Source organism: Corvus hawaiiensis, chromosome 10, assembly GCF_020740725.1.
Source record: "Corvus hawaiiensis isolate bCorHaw1 chromosome 10, bCorHaw1.pri.cur, whole genome shotgun sequence".
In the NCBI taxonomy this organism is placed as follows: Eukaryota; Metazoa; Chordata; class Aves; order Passeriformes; family Corvidae; genus Corvus; species Corvus hawaiiensis.
The window spans coordinates 18,886,311-18,906,951 of NC_063222.1; the positions used below are offsets into that span (position 1 = coordinate 18,886,311).

Sequence of the window (20,641 nt, forward strand, 5' to 3'; positions counted from 1 at the left end):
AATACTCCTGGCTTTGCTAGAGGGAGAGGCCGGGGTGGCAGGAAGCGTGCTTCTGTCCCTCCTGACTAATGGGTTTCATCTCAATTAACCTTGGTGGGAGTTAAATCACTTCTAAAGCATGCTGCTTTGACAGATCCCAGAGTCCCTCCAGGAGGCCCTGGACATTTCTTTAGCCTCCCCTTTCTACTTCTTAACTCAGGTGCAAGCCCCCTGCTTGGCATCATGCTGGGGACTGAAGTGGTGATGGAGATGTTGCAGGTAAAGCTCCCAAGGCAAGCAGTCTTCAAGGAGGGGCCTGACAGCCCTACAACCCCCAGCATTGCTATTCCTCCCCTGCAGGCATTCAGTGGCCTCATCCTCTCACCTCTCCCCATCACAGCAGTGTCACCCTCCCTATCTCTCCCCTTCCTTCCGGGGCCAGGCAAAGCTCTTCCTCCTCGCCTTTCAATGCAAAGGGTGGGCACTGCTGATAATGGTGATGGTGTTGGCCATTTTTCTTCTGCATCCTGGTGGCTGGAGCACCCTCCACCCTCACTCCTGCCAGATGCCAGCCTGCCCCAGGCTCTTCCCTTGCTTGCTGCTCTTGGCATTGGTGATGGGTTGGGTTTTCAGCCCAGCTCTGTTGCAGTGGGGATCCTGCAACACGCATATATCAAACCAGGAGTCCCGTGGAAAGGAAATATATATATACGGACAGATTCTTGATAGCTGTTTCAGAGATGTTTATTTCTCCAGCCGCATGGCCGGAGCTCTGCTCAGGAACTGTTCCAGTCACGGGACCAAGGGTCCTTCTGCCCGCGCAGGGAACACAAACCAACCAGTGGGAACGAGGCTGAGCAGGGACAGGGAAGCCCCGTGTCTGTGCCCTCAGGGCCCCTCTCCCAGGGCTACACGGCAGGGGAGGGACCCCAACACCGCTCTGAGGCCACCTTGAGCCTGCAGCAGTGGCAGGATGGGAGAGTTCATAATCACGGACATTTCAGGAGTGTGCAAGGCTTGTGATGTTTGCTTGTAACCTCCAATGGGACCAATGGGCGTGAAGGCCATCACCCAAGGGTGCTGATCTTTCCTCAGGGTGGTTTCATGTGGAAGCAAGGGTCTTTGGTCCCTCAGTGAAAGTAACTGGTTGGGCAGACCTGGTTCAATGTGTTTCTCCAGCACCTGTGGGATTAGTCTGGCCCATGCTCTGTGTCTTGGGAGGAGATGCTGTCCCAGCCTCTGAAATCCTGTTCTGTGTGAGCAAATGTTCCAGCTGGCAGCAACCCAGGTCTGGAGTTTTGTTTTGAGGTCCATACTGCAGTTCCAGGCATTGGCTGCACAGCTAAAGCTCGGGGTTTTGCTCAGAAGAAATACTCATGCAGGTGTTCAGGTGAGCCTTCAGTGTCTCTGCCACTGGGGAATCAGTGTTACCCACATATGGCAGAGAGGTGACTCAAGGCAGAATCTGTTTCTGCCCAAGCCCTTTGGAGATCAGTTTATCAGAGATTCTGGAGACCATAATCGCAGACATCTCGACCCTGTGCATTTGGTCTGATGGGCCCTGCTGCCTGACAGGGTTTGGTTAAGCAACGGTGTATGTCTGGGTTTTTTCTTTGTGTTTGCAGAGCATGAGCAGAAAATGGGCACAGGAGGGTCTACACTGTAAGGGTCCAGGTGAAACAGGTCCTGGGGAGCAGGGCAGGGTGCTTGGGGGGCACCCTGGGGCTGTCTGCCTACTGCCTTGGTGCAGGGCTGGCCAAGGGGCAGGACAGTGGTTTGGTGGCAACAGCATCCCTGGCCAAGGGTATAAATAGCTGCTCTGGTGACCCAGGGAAGAATGGCTGCACAGGCGAGGTTAATTGTCAGCAGAAATTATGGGGACATTGTTCCTCCCAAGATAACCTGCAAGGAATGAAGCATGGAGCAAATTTTTCCCCTTCAGAGTGAAGGAAGAAGGACCTGAAATATTGGTGCAGTGTCTTTGTTCTCAGTTTTAGGGTGGCTCTCCCATTTCATTGTGTTTTTCTATTTTGTGTCAATGAGAACCAAGATAGATTAACTTTTTGTTTCCCCACCATGCCCTCCCAGAGGAGGAACTGAGATAGCTCCTGCAGGGCTGGGCAAATTCTCTGTTTACTTTAACCTCACATGAAGGTCTTTTTTATTTTTAGCTTAAGCATGAAATCTGGGGTTCAGGGATGGACAAGAAGCAGCTGAAAATAATTTGCTGGAAACACTTGCATTGGACAGTAGCATTCATGGGCTCCTTCACAGATGAAACCTGATGCTTGCTCCTCTCCACAGAGGCACCCCCAGCCTCAAAAAAGCAGTCCATCTCCCCTGGATGTCAGCTCTTTTCCTGTAAGGAATCTCTGAAGGGTGATCTCTGCTGGAGAGGTACCATCAGCTATTTTGTTGGGAAGAAGGAACAGAGAAAGTGCTGGAGAACTCCCTCCTTCCAGACCAGGGTGGTGGCAGCAGCAAGGTTTTGCAGAGGTTGGAGAAAGCAGCATCTCCTCCAGGGGGGCAGTTGAGATACACAGGGGGCTGACATTGTAGGGGAATAGGCTGAGCCCTGGATGCTCCTGTCCTCATCTGTGAAGTCCTGCTGGGAGAAGAAAGCTCTGGCTCCTTCAGCACTGGACTGCAAGTGCCTGGGAGCCTCCTTCATTGTTTTGCAGTGGAGCTGAAAGGAGCTTTTTGGGGACCCACCAGCTGGTCCCTCCTCCCTCTCTGCTCTTCATTGAGCAGGCCAAGAGCTTTCTGGATCTTAAGAAGAGCTGAGTTCACCCTGTCACCTCCTTCATGCATCCCAAGACACAAAATCAAAGTTTCTGTTGTGCCTCTCCTGGTCAGGACTTGGACAGGAAATTACTGAAGAACGGTGGGATATAAATAGCCTGACGTGGGCTCACCAAATCCTCCTGGGGAGAGAGGAGAGCTGAAACCTGAGGCTCAGCAGCAGCTGAACAAGCCCTATCCAATGGAGACAAAGCAGCTTTATGGCAGCCTGATGCTGGGGAGAGCAGAGAGGTTTTGCAATTTCATTGCCTTGGTTTTCTGTGCAGAGGGCCCTGGGGAAGCGTTGCTGTGTAATTCAGTATGTGAGCAGCATCTCAGTTGCATCAGCACAGGACATTGGTCCAAGCAAACCCCTCTGCGCCTGAGCCAGTCCCAGTAGGGGCCAGTTTGTGCTCCAACAGAACCAACAGTGTGTCATCAACTAAAATCTCAAATAACTTCTTATTTATTTATTGCCTCAAAGCTCATTCAAAGTATTCTTTGAAAATCCAAACTAAAATCTTTTTTTGGCAAGTAAGAGTTGAAGTTTGACACAGAAAACAGGAGGATGCTTAAGCTTTGAAAAATATTCCTCTCTTCCCTGACTGCTTTTGTTTTTAATGCAACCACTTGGAAAGGCTACTGCAAGAAGAAATTTCCTGCAAAATCTTCCACTTGGGCACAGAGAACAGCCTCCTCTTTTCAAATCAAGCAACAGATTATGATCCAGCCTGGGATCTGCAGCTGACAGAGCCAGTGGCCCAGCCCCAGGAATGCTCAACCCCTGGCAGAGATGGCAGTGACACCTGCCCCAAGGAAAACCTAAACTGTGGAGCTAGGGTGATGCCCCAGGTGATGGTGAGTGTCCTTCTTTGGATACATAGGACAGTGGAGTCCTGCTTTTCAGGTTTGAGGCACAAGCTTTGCATTTTCCTGAGCAGCCCAGGTGCTGGCCAGTGGGTGGATGTCCCCCTCCTTGGGCAGCACCTCCCTGAAAAAGTGTCCCTCCCCAAGAACCCCCGGAGTGTGACACGAGGCACAACAGCCTTGCCTGCTCACTGGAGGAGAAATTCTGCAAGAATGTGAGGAGAAAAAGAACAAAAAAACGTGATCAAGCAAAGCCCAGATCCCACACAGCCCTTCCCACCATCCTGCCGAGGTCACGACATCAGTTCTGTTTGGCTTCTCAGAGGAGAAAGCCAGCTGGATGCACATCAGGCTGAAAATGAGAATTTCTGTAAATCCTTCTTTCGCCATGGACAGTGCCTGATCAACACTAAAGCAGGGGAGAGGGAACACAGGGGAAAGCGCAGCTGCCTTTACAGAGAAGGGCAGCTGCAGCTGGTCTGCTTCAAAACCTTGGAGCCACTCTCTAAGGCGAGTCTCACTCCTTAAAAAAGTTAGAGGGACAGGTGACAAACAGGAGGAGGAGTTTACAGGGTTATGGCATTTCTTCAGCTGGAGCAAGGATCCCAAAGGCTGCACTCACGCTGGAGGTGAGAGGGCTATAAATGGCCAAGGGACCCAGTCCTTCCTCCTGCAGGGATGAGCCAAGGGTCTGATGGGCTCAAGCAGGGAAAACCTCAACGTTAATAGTTAAAGTTTGCTGTTGTGGGATCTCTGGAAGAGAAGAGGGAACAGAAAGAGGAAAACTCTGGTGTAGAGATACTGTCTAGATGCAGAGTATATCCACTGTTTATGTTGTTAGAAGTTCAGTGTGTATAAACGCTATGCTTGTTTATAAACATATAAATTTGGTATTTAGTATAGAAATTTCCAAACCCAGAAATCCCAGTAGCCAGCTCAATCACCACCATCCTGACCACTTAAGAGTGCCCGCAGCAGCTCCAAAGCTAATTTGAATGCTAATTGTCACACACCCAGGGAGCATGAGAACACAAACTAATGCTTAGAATAGAAATTTCCTGTTGCTTCCTAGGAATTCCCTGGTGCTCTCTTTAAAATATCCAAGGGTTTTCTAGAAATTTCAATGAGCTTTCTGTGGATTTTCAGTGAGCATTCTAGAAATTCAGAGTGGACTCTATGAGCTTTCCATTACTTTTTGGGTATTTTTTTGTGCTTTCCAGGACTATCCTTGTTCGTTCTAGGAATTGCAGAGAGATTTGCAGAGATTATGATCAGGAATTCCAGGGTGCTTCTTGAACAGTTTGATACGCTTCCCAGAAATTCCAGCCAGCTTTCACACTCTTTCCTTCCAGCACTTCCTAGGCCTTTTCCTCTTTCTGGAAGTGCTGGGGAAGGAGGGAGACCGAAGAAAACTGGTGATGTTTCTCCTAATTTCCTGGAGAAATTCCTTCCATAGCAGGATTTCTTTAACTGAGGACACCTCTGATGGATGATAAATTGGGGAATTAGATGTTATCAAGGGCAAAGATGCAAGCCTCTGTGTTCAGCTGCTCACTTTAGGAGACTTTTAAAGGAAGAAAGATGGTGCTGCACTGTGTCTGGTTGTGGAAGATACAGAGGAATGGGTCTTTCTGGTGGAAAACAAGACTGTATGAAGTGGGACCGAGACCCTGGGCAGGACATAACTGGTCATTCGGTTTTGTTTCACAGTGTGGAGCTGATGTTTGCTGGAGACTTGATGTTAAAGGGAAGAGGTTCATTAGCACTGTTAACTGGGAAAGGGACAAAGACTCGATAAGGGGCTTGGCCAATCCTCCCCTTTGCTTTGGTGGGGCTTCCATCAGGCAACGACTTGTCGGACACGTGCGTTCCTAGCATGGCTCTCCCCGGCCGTGCCAGGGCTGGGGTTCAGCCTCCTCCCGCCGTGCTCCGTCCCAGCAAATCTCCGCCCCCGTCCCCCGACATCTCTTCCAAAAGAGCCTCCCAAGCTGGGAGGTTTCAAACGAACTTCCAAGCGAGAAGGCTTTTCCCTGCCCAAGGCGGAGAGGCGGCACAATAGCCTCTGTTAAGGCAGTTCTTCATTTAAAAACACGAACTCACCCCAGACCCTCCCGGAGCCTCCTCAGGGCGCTGCAGCTCCGCCCGCCGCGCGACAGGGGGCGCTCTCCACCCGGCAGCCGCGGGCGCGCCCCCGCCACGTGACGCGCCGGTCCCGGGCGGCGATTGGCTGAGAGCGGTCACGTGCGCGCGGCGCGGGGGTGGGGCTGCGGTTGCCGGGGCGACACCGGCGGCGGCCGAGGGGAGATCGGGACCGCGGGGAATGGGGGACAGGTGGGAACGGGGGACAGGGGAGAGTGTGGGGCAGGAGGGACTGGGACAGGTGGGATTGGAGCAGGGGGGTTGTGAGGCAGTGCGACGTGGTGCAGGTGGGAGTGGGGCAGGTAGACTTTGGCGCCTGTATGTATGTGTGTGTGTGTGTGTGTGTGTATCTGTGTATCTGTGTGTGTGTGTATCTCTGTGTGTGTATCTCTGTGTGTGTGTGTGTGTATCTGTGTGTGTATCTCTGTGTGTGTGTGTATCTCTGTGTGTGTGTATATCTCTGTGTGTGTGTATCTGTGTATCTGTGTGTGTGTATCTCTGTGTGTGTATCTCTGTGTGTGTGTGTGTGTATCTGTGTGTGTATCTCTGTGTGTGTGTGTATCTCTGTGTGTGTGTATATCTCTGTGTGTGTGTATCTGTGTATCTGTGTGTGTGTGTATCTGTGTGTGTGTGTATCTCTGTGTGTGTGTATCTCTGTGTGTGTGTATCTGTGTGTGTGTGTGTGTGTATCTGTGTGTATCTATGTGTGTGTGTGTGTATATCTCTGTGTGTGTGTATCTGTGTATCTGTGTGTGTATCTGTGTATCTGTGTGTGTGTGTATCTCTTTGTGTGTGTATCTGTGTATCTGTGTGTGTATCTCTGTGTGTGTGTATCTGTGTGTGTGTATCTCTGTGTGTGTGTGTATCTGTGTGTGTATCTGTGTGTGTGTGTGTGTGTATCTGTGTGTATCTATGTGTGTGTGTGTGTATATCTGTGTGTGTGTGTATCTCTGTGTGTGTGTATCTCTCTGTGTGTGTATCTATGTGTGTGTGTGTGTGTATCTGTGTGTGTGTATCTGTGTGTGTATATCTGTGTGTGTGTATCTGTGTATCTGTGTGTGTGTATCTGTGTGTGTATATCTGTGTGTGTGTGTATCTATGTGTGTGTGTATCTGTGTATCTCTCTGTGTATCTATGTGTGTGTGTATCTGTGTATCTCTCTGTGTATCTATGTGTGTGTGTATCTGTGTATCTGTGTGTTTGTGTGTATCTGTGTGGGTGTGTGTGTATCTGTGTGTGTATCTGTGTGTGTATCTGTGTATCTGTGTGTGTGTGTATCTGTGTGTGTGTGTGTGTATCTGTGTGTGTATCTATGTGTGTGTGTATCTGTGTATCTGTGTGTGTGTGTATCTCTGTGTGTGTGTATCTATGTGTGTGTGTGTATCTATCTGTGTGTGTGTGTATCTGTGTGTGTGTGTGTGTATCTGTGTGTGTATCTATGTGTGTGTGTATCTCTGTGTGTGTGTATCTGTGTATCTATGTGTGTGTGTATCTGTGTATCTGTGTGTGTGTGTATCTCTGTGTGTGTGTATCTATGTGTGTGTGTGTATCTGTGTGTGTGTGTATCTATGTGTGTGTGTATCTGTGTATCTCTGTGTGTGTGTATCTCTGTGTGTGTGTATCTGTGTATCTCTGTGTGTATCTATGTGTGTGTGTGTGTGTGTGTGTGTCTCTCCTCCTCATGCCCTCTGGAGGTGCTGTGGCTGATGGGCTGTGCTGTGTGAGTCCTGTGCTGTACACTAACACCCCCCTTCTTTGCCATTTCCCAGCTTTATCAGCGATGAGAAGTAGCAGCAGCCCTTAGTGATGGGTGATGTTTTAGCGTACGAAGCTGAGTTACTTGGACTAGTGAAAGAGGTTGGTTTTCTCTCTCTTTGTTGTTGTTGTTGCAATGAGCAAGCAAGATTTCACAGTGTTTGTATTCAGAGTCAGGCATTGTAACTGAGGTCTAAATTCTGGAGTTATTTATCTGGCTAAGTGTTGCTGCACTCGGAAATCTTGCTGACTCCTGTCATGCTCTGTAGGTTCAAAAGGCTCAGTGTCCATTAAATGCCAGCAGTAAAATTTTCTTGTTTGGTTGAACAAAATTACTGGCTAAACCAAGGGGCATCATTCTTTCAGAGAGGGTGTACTCAGTTGTCTCTAGGATGCAGGAGGAATTGTAGATGTTATTTTCCTACCACAAGGTATCAGTTCGTGGTTTATCACTTTGCATTTATGGACCATCCTACGGAGAAACTTTGGCATTTCATGGGTCGTTCATTGAAGCATTAATAATAAAGGATTAATCATTTATTGAAGTATTAATCATTTAACAAATGTCATTCCTCTATGTTTTTGTCTTGTAGTATTTGGATTTTGCCGGATTTCAAGAAACAGTGAAAGTACTTAAAAAGGAATGTAAAATAAAAGGGAAGCCACTACCTCAGCCAGCAGATGTTTCCTCAAAAGATTCATTGCCTGTTCAGGTAATGCATCATTTACACTTATTTTGAGTAATAATGAAAATAGAGGCCACTAACCACCCTGTGAATTACTACAACAGTGAACTGTCTGAACAGATTCTTGATTATTTGGAGAAATCTCCTAGCAGTCCTTCCAGCACAGGAACCTTCAAGTTTGGGGTTGGGGTTGTTTTTTTTTTTTTCCAGAACTCCAGTCATTTTGAACTCAAGACACTAGTTTTGATTTACACTACTTTAAGTTTTTACTGATATGCTTGAAAATTTGGGCTTTGCTTCTTGTATTGATGGTTGATACAGGCTCTCAAAGATATTAAAGATACGTGAAGAAAGAATATTTGGGTGGTCATTGAATGGTGGGAGATTTTTGAATTAAACTTTTAATTCTAAGTGTTCAGATGACACTGGAATTCTTCATTCACTAACTTACTGCTGAGAAAATGTGGCTCTTCTGTGTTTGGGTTTTCACTTGATGCTTTTCCCTTTCACAGGAAGATCTACTCACAGCATTTGAAAATGGTGATCAGAAAGTTTTCTTCCAGCTCTGGGAGGAGCATATTTTTTCTTCAGTCCATGACAGTGATCCAGCTGCTCAGAACCTGGAGTTCTATCTCCACATCTACTTTGCCACCTTCCTCTTGAAACAAACTATGGGAAAGCCTGTAAGTTTAGTTCACAATTCAAACCTCACATTGCTGTTTGTTTTACTTCATTTATTTGTCTTTAGTGTGGATGAGGATGGGGTGTTTTCTAAGAATCATTCCAAGAATATGTATCCAGTTTTGGGCACAGTCTGCATTTTAGATCAACCAGATCCTTTGTATTGTGAAGTACAGAGATGGAAGTTGGAACTGTCCTTATCCTGCAGTTCCTCAAGTATTTCAAGTTGGAAAATACCCACATGGCAACACTTTCACACTTGTAATTGTAGATCATAGCAGATTCTTAAAACACTTATTTTGCTTTGAGTTTGGACTGAAGCTGTGAGGTGAAATATAATAATTTCTGATGAAATGGCAAAGCTCAGTTTTGACCAGCTCCGTATATCATGTTGAGAAATATAATCCCAAGATGTTAAAAATTAAAATCTCTGTTACATGGAACTTTTATGTTGAAGAGACATTTAAGTAGCCTAGACTGAGCCAGATCAGCCAGGGCTTAATAGCTCCTGCCCTTCACCTGTCAGCTGCTGCAGGAGTATTTGGATGCCTGCAGTCTGTTTTTCAGCCTCTAAGGAGCTTTTGTTCTGTTCTGTGTGCCAACTCCACTTCCCAGTGCTGTGCAGGTGGGTTTTTTTGTTTCTGCACTTACCACTGGAATAAAGCATGTCTACAGTAGGTGTTTCCTCTCTGCCCTGGGTGTAGAAATGGCATTTTTCTTTAAAAATCTAGCCTGAAGTGAGCAGGAATAATTTACATGCAAAAAGCAATTGTCTGTCTCTTCTTTCTTTGGACCTGGATGACAGAAACAACAATATTAGTTAACATTTTCCTTTATGACTGGTGAAAACATACAATATGTTCTCTAGTTAAATAAATACTGTTCTTTAGATAACAAATATTCTGGAATTTCAAACTTGATATTAATATACTTGGGTCTTTTCTTTTATTTGCCAGCTTTACAGTGCATTCAGAATGGTAGTTTTCTAAATTAAAGCTGCTGCTTTATTTCCTAGGACAAAGCTGAATTTGAGGATAGGATTTCTTATTTTAAGGCATACCTGGAAACAAAAGGAACTGCACTGAGCCAGACTACAGAGTTTCTTCCCTTCTATGCTTTGCCTTTTGTTCCAAACCCCATGGTGCATCCTTCATTTAAAGAACTTTTCCAGGTAAGTATCTCTGTTGCAGAGATGGTGCTTATGATGACTTTCACTGAGCACCCTCTGCACACCGTGCAGGTGGGAGGTTAGGTGATGACTTCCAGAGCTGTGGTTTGGTGTTCTAAAGTATTGTTGGCAATTCCTGTGGGGAAGGTACAGCGACCATTTCATGTGCTGATGGCTTGCTCCTGCAGTGCAAAACTGCACCTTCACTTCTCTGTTGTGCTGGAAATGTCTGGTTTTGTGGCTGCGCTTGGGCTAGATCAAGAAATTGCTTTCTTGGCTGTGAATGTGTGTGTAAACAGTTCCCACGTACACATACCTACACAAATTTGTTTGTAAAGCCTGTACAGTATTTTTTAGAGTTATTTGCTCTGAATGCTTCCCTGTCTGACCACGTGGATAGTTATGCTGGCCTGGCTGAGCAGCTGTGGGCAGCCACTCCGGTGCAAGGAGATGCCTTCAGCCTCCATTGCTGCCACACTGCTTTTGATATCAAACCAAAGCTGAAGTGATAGTTGCCCTAGGGCTGACTTCGGAAGTACCAACTGAAGAGGAGCTCCAGTTTAACACCAAAAAAAGGCATATACTGCCATTTTCCTTCAGGACTGGCTATAAATAATGAGACAGACTGGTTGACCTCAGAGATGGAATATGACTACTCTTTTTAAATTATACTTAGCAGCATTTTTTTATAATGCCTTATCTAAGACGAGATCCTCAGGTTTATTCAGAGTAACCCAGTGTCCAAGCTCTTAGTCCACACTCACTCATATTTTCTTGTGGGAATTATACAACTCATTCCATGGTAGTGTTGAAACACAGATTGTTTTATGTTTGAGAAAGAGCAGCAGTGAGTCACTGGTTTACTAAGCAGTGTTCTTATGGCATATATTTTTCTCAGGCATCTGATGCTTTATATAGCTGGAGTTCCTGTTGGTTTGTGTAATACGTCTTGAAAAATAATATGCACTCCTCTCTGTAGGAGACAAGGTTCCTTTGGTAATACACAGCTTGCTGTGGTACACCACTGTCTGGATACTGAGTTGGTAAATGCAACAAGTCAATTCTCTACACTCTCCAGCATGGTGAAATAAGGGCAAATCCAAGCTGTGAGAACAGCTTGCAACATACATGTATACAGCAGTAAATTTAGGAAGCTCCTGCTACTTGTTGGAAGACAGAGCTTTTTCTAATGTTGGCTGGCTCTTCCTCAAGGAGTAACCAGCTTCACTGAAGGCTTGAAATAGAAGACATGAGTATTTGGTGGATTCCTAGGTGTAGTTTGACTTTTTTCCTTAACTGTTATTTTCTTATGCATATGAGACACTACGTCAGGCAGAGGACAACATTCCAGTTAATGCTGTTGGTCTGTTCTGCTGGTATGTTTTTCCTGCATGAGCTGTTTTCCTCCAAATCCTTATTTTAGAAACATTGTACCCTGATCACCAATGTCATGTCATGACACTTGCCATAGTTATTGACAAAACTTACCATTCCCAGATCTTGTTAGGAGCAAAAGATGAAAACTGAGCAGTGCAAAATTATTAATTTTGTACTCTATTTAATACATGTGAAATTAATTTTTTATCTTTTTCTCAAGTTGCTTGTATTTTAAAGGTACTTCTACTTTTGGGGCAGTTGTTGCATGTGCACATGAGGCACACTGTGTGATAGTTCTGTACTTTAAATAAAGCTACATTGTGTTTCTAGAACTCTTGTCTAGGAATAATACTGAACTCCCCTCTGACTTCAGTATGCTTTTATGGGGAGTGAGCAAACACATTCACTTGAGTAACAGTGAAGGGAATATCTTTTCAATCTAATGCTGACTGCCTTGTTTACTAGTGGGAAGTTGCTGTGATCCAAGCAGTACTTTCTGCAGAGTGTACATATTTGGTGAACAACTGTCATTATTTGTTTTTCTTTTCAAGGATTCTTGGACATTGGATTTAAGGACAAGATTGGAAAAGTTCCTGTCTCTGACTCTCAAAGCCAGACAGACTCCTCGGCTTCTCACTATATTTGTATCCTTCTAGGAAAACACTTTGCAGATAATTAGAAACACTGTAAAGAGGCAGAATAATTTATTGCAAGAGTGTGCTGCTAATACTTATTGCAGAATTGCAGTAATGTTGCACTTCAGTGTTTCTATGATAGGAAACACTGTTTATATACCACATTCAAAAATAAGCTTTTGAAAAAGTCATGTACAGACCATGTACAGATCCACATGAACCTACATGTTTATCAAATGATCATTCTTTGCTTCCATGTATGAAGTACAGGATACTCAAAGGCACCAACCTGACCTGGCTTCTTTCTTAGCATTTCTAAAGCTGTTAGTATTATTTTAAATTAGCCATTTCAGGGACTAGCTGAAAGTTTTTCAGGGGTTTTAAGGGTTCTAGAAATTATTTGGTCACTCAAAGGTCAGCAAAAGGTCTCAAGTCTCTATGCAACATTGTGAGTTGTGCACTTACGGGATTTTTATGTATTTGTTGTTGATTTATGTATTCTGTGGCGCATCAGGCAGTGCCTGTTGGCTGGGACAGTAGGAATATTTGGCTTGGTCGAGTTTCTCATTCTGTGTCTCTGGAACAAACGCTGAAAAGATGCACATTTTCCTGAACTACTCCTACTCGTGCAACAGAAGGAGAGTGGACAGTGCAACAAAGGTAAATGCTGGGCTGTGGTAAGGATGTTCTGTAAGATTGTCATGGGCTGTGAGAGTAGTGGGAGGTTCTCCTGCAGGGGTGGGGAAACCAGTGATGCATGGCAGAAGGTCCTTGGAAATCCAGATCCCAGCCTTGGCCATAGCTATTGATAGACTTTTTGAGCTCAGTCAAGTTCAAGCAGTCAATAAGTATCAGTAAGTATGACTAGAAATGGGAAAGGGCCTAGTAGTGGGATTTTTATTCAACATCTATTCTGTCCTGAAATATGTAAAAAGAAGTGGAGAACTCCATAAAAAGTGCATACCAGCTCTCCTTTTTTAGTTCTGATGAACTTACCTGCTTAGGCCTATCTGCATCTTCCAGATTTCAAATGTCATTCAGTTGTTCTGATGACTGTCTGATGATCTTAGACAAAGCTGATTTTTGTTCCTGTTTAGTCATTCTGTTTAAATAGTACCTCCTAAAATAGAGCATATTAATACCTCCTGAATAAGAATGTGTTCATTTAAATGTGACTGGCTGATGTGTTGCATTTTGAGGTAAGCTGCTTCTACACACTTAAGTGTGTGTGTGTCTTGGGACCTTTAGAAATAATAATTTCAGCACAGAATCCTGTTAGATGCTGATAACACTTGAAATATGTGCCTTTTAAAAATCAGTTCAATGAACAGAACTTAGGTTTCCAAATACCTTGCATTAATTTTTTCACTTGACTTTCTGCATACACTTTCTCATATAGGGATCTGTATGAGACCAGTTGGATTCTTAAAATTACTTTTCCTCTTGAGTTATTTTAATCTGTCGATTTATCCTGAGGATTTACTCTTTGTAGATTGAAGTAAGGAGAAAGTTAGGTTTTCTCCCAGTGTGAGTTCCATGTATTTTCTTTGTTATTTTGTGCTTTGTGTTGTTGCATTAGACTTTCACTGAATAATAGAAAGATCTTCTGGATTTTTATTTTCCAGAAGTTACACTTTTTCCTTGTGGAGGACTTTCCTGAAGGCAATAATTCCATGCTCTTATTAAAAAGAAATAGCTATGCAGTTGGGCCTGACTTACTTGGGGCCTGATTATTTTTAATTTGGGGAGGTTCTGTGCTTTCTACAGGGACTGTCATGGAATTGAATTCATGCAGGTCATCCTTAATTTGCAGATCTGTTACGTGCCCTGGAGGTTGAGTCAGTTTGGATTTTTCATAAAGGTTACTTGAGGGCTGTCTCATATGAAAGTTTTGGATCTAAGAGGTTATTTTTGCAGTATCCTGCTCACATCACATGGGATCCACAGCATTTACTCGCTGCTGGAGAATATTTACTATATCAGTGAAGGGGAAATGCAAAGAAAATTTATAGGCAACACATGAATGAAGAGCAGTGTGGCAGAGTCCTGAAAACAGCCTTTTGTAGATAGTTGCCAGTCATCAGTCTGACATGCTGAAGTACTTCAGGTTTGGGTGGGGTGGTTGTAAATGCTCTTGAGCTTGTCCTGGAGTGTTCAGTGTGTTTACCTTGCCTGATTTACCTGCTACAGTCTGGCTTTTCACCCATTTGCTAAAAAATTTCAGTTCCTATATGACTTCCAAAGCTATTTGTATGGCAGTTGTGCTTAACTTACAGTTCTCCTATATGTTTTCAGTTTGGCTGGAAAGGAAAAAATTGCAGAATGGTTGGCATCTTGCACAGGGAGCTTCAGACCTTCTTTGTGTCCTCTCTGCTAACAGGAACTGAGGGAATGAAGTCTTTGGAACTGTGTTCAGCTGCTGTTCCCTTCACTGCCTCATTACAAATCTGTGGATGAGTTCACAGCCACTCTTCCACCGTTTTGGGGAGGGGGAGAGTGGAAGAAGCGTGTCAGGCTGCTGCACTAGAGAAGGTGGAGTGTGACCTACCTGTCTGTCAAGATTTGCTAAAGTCTAAATGACTATGTATGTGGAAAAGTGTCCATTTAGAATATGGATAGTAATTTTTAAGCAAGAAGGAGACTGCATTGAGTTTTGGTTATGTAGTTTTTTCCTGCTGACTGCAGTTGGAAGACGTATTTTCAACATTGGAAATTTTACCCACTGGGCTATGAAAAGCAAGCAAACTCTGAGAAGGTTTATGCTTTGTGATTTGATGCTTCCAACTTTCCTCTGAGTGAAAGTCACGCTCTACATACATCCATTGGAAATTTTTGAATTGAATGTGTTGTGTCACAGTTAAATAAAAATTCCCATTTGCTCATCTAGGCAATAGAATAAAGTGCTGGAGTGGCTAGTTTTGTGCAATGGTTGCTCTCAGAATCTTTGTTAGTTTAGAAAAATGTTCTTGTTTTGAAGCTGTATCATATTAAAGCTGTGGTCGCAGTTTAACAGTAATGGCTGTGAAATAAAAACAAGATCAAAGTTGAACTACTGTAATCAAGGCTGAATAATTTGGTTGTCTTTGGAAGTTATCTTAACTCTTCTGATTTTTAAGTTAATGTTGATTGGAGTTGAGATTATTTTAACAGCTTACAGAATTGTAAAAAGCTTAGGACTTTCAGCAGGGTTGCTTAATGTTACTGTTCTAGTGGTGTTTTGTTTATTGGTCTGGTTTTTTTTAAGTGCATTTTGCTGAGTTTGAACAGGATCTGTGGCTTGTCACAGCTTCTGTTGTTTCACACCAGGTTTAGCTCCCTCCTAGGAAGTGTAAGAGAAATATCATTAAGGTGGCTTGGTTTGCAGCCTGGTATGAGTTGTCAGTCACAAACCCTGCAGGTGAAGAATGCTGTGGTTCATGAATGGTTCTCAGAAAGGAGCCATCCTTAGGGGGGAAGAGTCTTTGAGAGTAAAATAACTGTCTTTTTTTTTTTACTTAACTTGTAGAAGTAAGAAAATGTGTCTTCCTGTACTCCGTGTTTTATTTTAAGACTGTCAGTTTATAGCTGTCTTATAGCTAAAGTCTACCAATGCACATATTCTCTAAAAGATCCCATTAAAAAGATCATTTTGTTATATTTTCTGAAAGCAAAAATAAGCTGTTCTGCCACCTACTGCTTTAAATATCAATGAGATAAACTGTGTTGTATTGGGCTGTTTAGAATGCTTACTTTAACCCAGAAAGATTTTAGATCTGTGAGAGGGAATCCTACTTTCATCTGAAACTCCATAGTGAAGCTGATTCCTTCCCACTGTTTATCAGAAAGTCCTATGGTAAATATTCCATCTGTTCACAGATGGGCCCAATGCCATTTTCACAACACTAAAGCAGTACTGGCTTCTCAGCAAACTAATTTAAAACATAATATTCTAGCAAAATACAAAACATCAGCCGTAACAATGGAATTATTGTGCCTTCCTTCATGTTTTTGTCTGGTCACAGATATGCACACTGTTGTCCACTGCTCCAGGTTCTGTGCCCAGTTCCATGCAGAACACGGGCTTGGCTAGGTCTGAGAATGGGGGGAAGGATGCAGATTCTGGTACTCAGTTTGCTTTTGTCGCTAAAGTAATTGAACCTGAAGGAGCAAAATGTATCAGAAATGTAACTTTTTTATTATTCAGATAGAAATGAAAGACAAATTTGAGTTATCTTCAGAAACTGAGGATATTAAAAGTAAGCAATATAGTTTAACATCAACCAGTAAATGATGGATTATCCTCTTCACAAATGTATTCAGTGATGTTTACTGCCTTATAGTTGTGTTGCTACTGTAGCTGTGAAGCAGTTGGTTCTTTGGACAATTAAGGCATAATAAATACTTATAGGTGTTGCAATGAAATGGAATCATGCTAGGATTCGTTATCCTTGTAGGCAAATTCCACACCTCAGAAATGGAGGTTGTCCCTTCAGAGCAGTAAAAATGCTTGTGGGTTCTTTTGTCCTTTAGTTTGAATAGGTGATGCTATTTCTTTTTTTATTATTCTCTTGACAGAAATGATGCAACATCTTCATCAACAGTTAGTGAAGTGCGAGCACAGGTACATGACCCACCTGAAACGATTTCACAAATTGCAGGTGGACTACCATAACCTCCTTGGAGTCACTGCAGAGCTGGTGGATTCTCTGGAGGCCACAGTCATTGGCAAGACGGTAAGAGATGATTCAGATGTGCACTTTCTTCCACACCCCCCCCCAGAAAATGGAGACCAAAGGGTGAATTAAGCTTCATAGTTATGAGCATTTCTGTTAGAACTGTGGCTCTTTACTAATGAAACACAGCACTCTGGGATGAGCAGTTCTCCCATTGCTCTGGTGAAGGAGGATAAAAGAAGTGCAAAAAATGCGTTGAACTGTGCTGCCTCAAAAATCTTGAAAAAATGATCACCCTCTCACAAGACACCTCAGATCTCTTGTGAGAGTCCCCTTTTGAGCTCTGCTCTCTCTAATCAGCAGTGATTAGAGGGTATTTCTGTGATTACTGACTGCAGTCCAGCCCATCAACAGCTGTCATATATTTAAAACTTCAGTTAGGTCTGTTTTAAATTCCATGGTACTGGAAACAATTGTCTCACCCAAAATTTTGGTTAGGGAAACCTTTGCTCTCTGTTCTGCTAAACTGGACTTGTTAATTTAATTGGTAAAGGGAGCAGGGATAGGAGTGAATGAGCTATTCATCATGTGAAATGGGCCACATGTATGTGACTGGAGAAGGTACCACTTTCTTAGGAGTATTTTTTATAGGAAGTCGATTGTCTGTTTCGTGTGTTGTGCTGTCTCCTCCGGGAGCATAACTTCTGTGTACACTGAAGGCTGTTCTTACAGCAGATGTTAGTGGCCTCTGGGTGCTTTTAAGAAGCTGTGAATTGTTAGCAGGGAAAATGACCTGGCATTTCCTGTGCTGCCTGCTGAAAAGCCAGTGTGTACCTTCCTCCTGTCATCAGCATGAACACCCTGTGGTTTGTTACTGCGTCTGGGATCACTGCTCTGTATTACTACAAGGAAGAATTTGCCCATAGGGGTGGATTATGCTTTACAGCAGATTAGGGAAGGTATCTGCTCACAGGAGCTTCGGTAACAATAAAAACCACAGTCAGTGGTTTTCTGCTTCCCATTTCACACCTCCGTGCTCTCCAGGCGATATCCAGTTACCCTCTGTGGTTGGGAACCGGACGCTGGTTCTCTTCTGTTTGGATATTGTTCCGTTTCCTTTGTGAGCCTTGTGTGGGGCACTCGTTTGATCCTTCCCAAGTGTGTCCAGCTGAGGGTGCTCTTCTGTTACGGATCCTGGATTCTGTCATTTCTGAATCCAAAGTGGAGCTGGGTACTGAATAAAGTGATATTGAAGTTACGGTGTTCTGAATTTGAAGGGGTTTATTGTCCCGCTGAAGGTCTGGGAATATCAGAAGTGTTCTCAGTTGCATTTCTGTAATCTTAGTCCTCTCGTCTCTCTTCTGGGGAAGGTACTAACTCTCCTGAAATTAAGCTGTTCTGTTGTGGTGTAGATTTCCCAAAACAAAAAAAACTAAACCCACTGAGATGTTTTGCATTGAAAAACAAAGTGCTGTACTGTGTAATTCTTATTTATTCTCTCTGCTGTACAAGACAGTTGTGTAAGTTCTGCTCTTTAGGTAAACAATACATCAGCATTGTTTAAAGCTCAAAACTGCTTCATTTTTAAATTTGATAATTTGATTTGATTTTGAACCTTTTGATTCATGAAAATCTGTATGCAAATAGAGGTGTGACAAAATCTGGTTTTCTTCAAGACTCTCTGAAAGTGTTTAGCACTAGTCTTGTGAATACCATAACAATTCCCAGATAAAGAGAATTTACAATTTTTAAAATTTCTGAACAGAATGATAGTTGCAGTATATACCTTGTGCTTGTGTCAGTGAGCCTCAGGTGTGTGATTCCTTACTCTTTAAAAAAACCAAACAAACAACCTTTAATATAGAAACACTTGTCTAGTAGAAAGTGTGAGTTTTATGTAATCCTGTTCTCACTTTGTTTCCTAATTTTTAGATTACACCAGAGTATCTTCAAAGTGTTTGTGCTTGCTTGTTTAGCAGTCGTACGAAGCAAATGGTAGCACACGGCATTGACTTCACAAGACCTGGAACTGTAAGTATAAATGTTTGGGATTTTTACAGTAACTATCTTAAAAGACAATACTACTTTAGCTGTATATAGAACAATAAATGTTCTATAATGGGAAAGATAAAACTTCATGTGTTCAAGCTTGTATAAGAATATGGCAGTACATTGTTTTGTTGATCTCAGATGCTGGTCAATGACATGGTTGTGCAGTTATAGCTGCATAAGTATGGTTAATTCTGTTATTGTGAGGACAGTAAGATTTGTATCTCTTAAAATGCTAACAAAATGCTTTTAAAAACCCCAAACCAAATCCTAAAACTAATGTTCTGAGTGTGGTTTGATGGTACATCTTAGCCAGTTTAGTTTAGCTAAAAAAAGGGAGTGGTGTTGCTCAGCTCTTGACTCATACTCTGTTCCTTTCTGTTGTCAGTGATGCTCCTATAACTCTACAGAGAATTGGCTTAGCCAGCTGAAGGAGAAGCATCACACAGGATCATGAGAACAAATGTGGAAAAGAGGAGGAAGAGCCAGTTTTAGATGAGCAGTTAGCTGATACACCTAAGCTACCTTACTGATTTATGTGATGGTCTTTTAACATCCTATCTAAGGAACTTTGATCTTATGGATAAGCAGCTCAGGATCCCTAGGGTTGGTTTTTGCCCACTTGACCATTCTCTGGTTTCTTTTCAGCTGACTGCAGTACACCTTGCTCATTTATGTTCTGCTCAATCTCTTCTGCCTAAGTGAGGAGAGAGTTTTGGGGTTATTTTTCAGCAGCAAAAACAGCTTAGGATAGTTTCTAGTGTCTATGAAACTATTCCTGTGAGATTTTAAATGACTTAATGATAGTACAAAAGCTGTTTTAAAACCTAGCTTGCTCAAGTTTTTCAAATAAGCATTAATCTTAAAACTACATCAAAACATTTTACTAAGAAAATATTGTGTGCCACTGTTTTACAAAGACAAGCCAAAATCATGAACTGTGCTTATTGTTTTTGCCATGGCAGGCATTCATGTGTACTTAACTTGGTAGCAGGAGAACTTAGTGAAGTGTCAAAAGAAAAGCAGAAGAAAATAAAATTCCTGCTCCTTATTCTAGCCAAGGTTTTTAATAACAAGGATGCTATGGGTACATTTTGTTCCTCTTGAAAATTTGCTACAGAAAGATAAGGAGAAAATAAAAATGCTTCATTTTCTTTTCTATGTACTAATATTTTCAGAGATAAGTGTAATTCCTAATTGCTCTTCAAGCTGTTTTAAATGCCCTCACTTTCTGTTAATGGTCAGAACTCCTTTCTCTGACCTGCTATGAATTTAGGAGGTGCACTGTTACGCAGCCTACAAAAGCTGCTATTTTAGGGTTTCAGGAAGGAACCAAGATCTGTTTGTCTGCTACCTCAATATTAGGTGCTGTCTGCTCCCCTCAGATTTACACCATGTCCATAGCTTATGTCATCTGCCATCCCGTAATGTCCCTCCTCCTGCCCCATCTTTCTTCTAACCAACAACTTTCAGAGGTCTTTCCTCTTTCCTTGCCAGTGGCTTTTTTAGATAATGCTTTAGGTACCCCAGTAGTTTTCTGTATTTTTGCCATCTGATGTTGAGGTTGTGTGTGTTTCTCCTTCCCTGTACTGAGATCATCCATTCTGTACAGCCACATGCCCTTTTGTTTCTGTTCCTGCTCTCTGCTTGCATCAAGACTTCTCTTTTTCTGCTGTGCTTTCAAGGTTTTCCATTCGCCCAGAGTTTTGCTCATTATTTCTATTCTTCCTATCATACATTGATCCTCTGGTCTCTTGAACCCTTTTAGGAATGGGGCAGAGGGAAGAGCGTCATCTTTATGCAAGGTTCTGATTTCTGCTTCCCTAAAAGTGTCTCTAAAAGCATTTCTGCTCCAAAAGTGCCTTTGCTGCT

General features: G+C 43.0%; 1 protein-coding gene across 9 annotated transcripts in view; it reads left to right on the forward strand.

The window, feature by feature from the left end:
• The first annotated feature begins 5,890 nt into the window (after nucleotides 1-5,890).
• Nucleotides 5,891-20,641, forward strand: part of ARMC9 (armadillo repeat containing 9) — a 60,397-nt gene continuing 45,646 nt past the window's right edge. For all 9 annotated transcript variants that reach the window (XR_007205716.1, XR_007205717.1, XR_007205719.1 and 6 more), the window contains exons 1-9: nucleotides 5,891-5,958; nucleotides 7,536-7,623; nucleotides 8,115-8,234; nucleotides 8,720-8,890; nucleotides 9,904-10,059; nucleotides 11,985-12,077; nucleotides 12,704-12,728; nucleotides 16,623-16,780; nucleotides 18,653-18,751. Coding sequence is in view for 4 of the 9 variants with exons in the window: in XM_048314505.1 (XP_048170462.1) it covers nucleotides 7,573-7,623; nucleotides 8,115-8,234; nucleotides 8,720-8,890; nucleotides 9,904-10,059; nucleotides 11,985-12,077; nucleotides 12,704-12,728; nucleotides 16,623-16,780; nucleotides 18,653-18,751 (873 nt within the window). In the remaining 5 variants the exon portion in view is untranslated. The remainder of the gene's footprint in view (nucleotides 5,959-7,535; nucleotides 7,624-8,114; nucleotides 8,235-8,719; nucleotides 8,891-9,903; nucleotides 10,060-11,984; nucleotides 12,078-12,703; nucleotides 12,729-16,622; nucleotides 16,781-18,652; nucleotides 18,752-20,641) is intronic.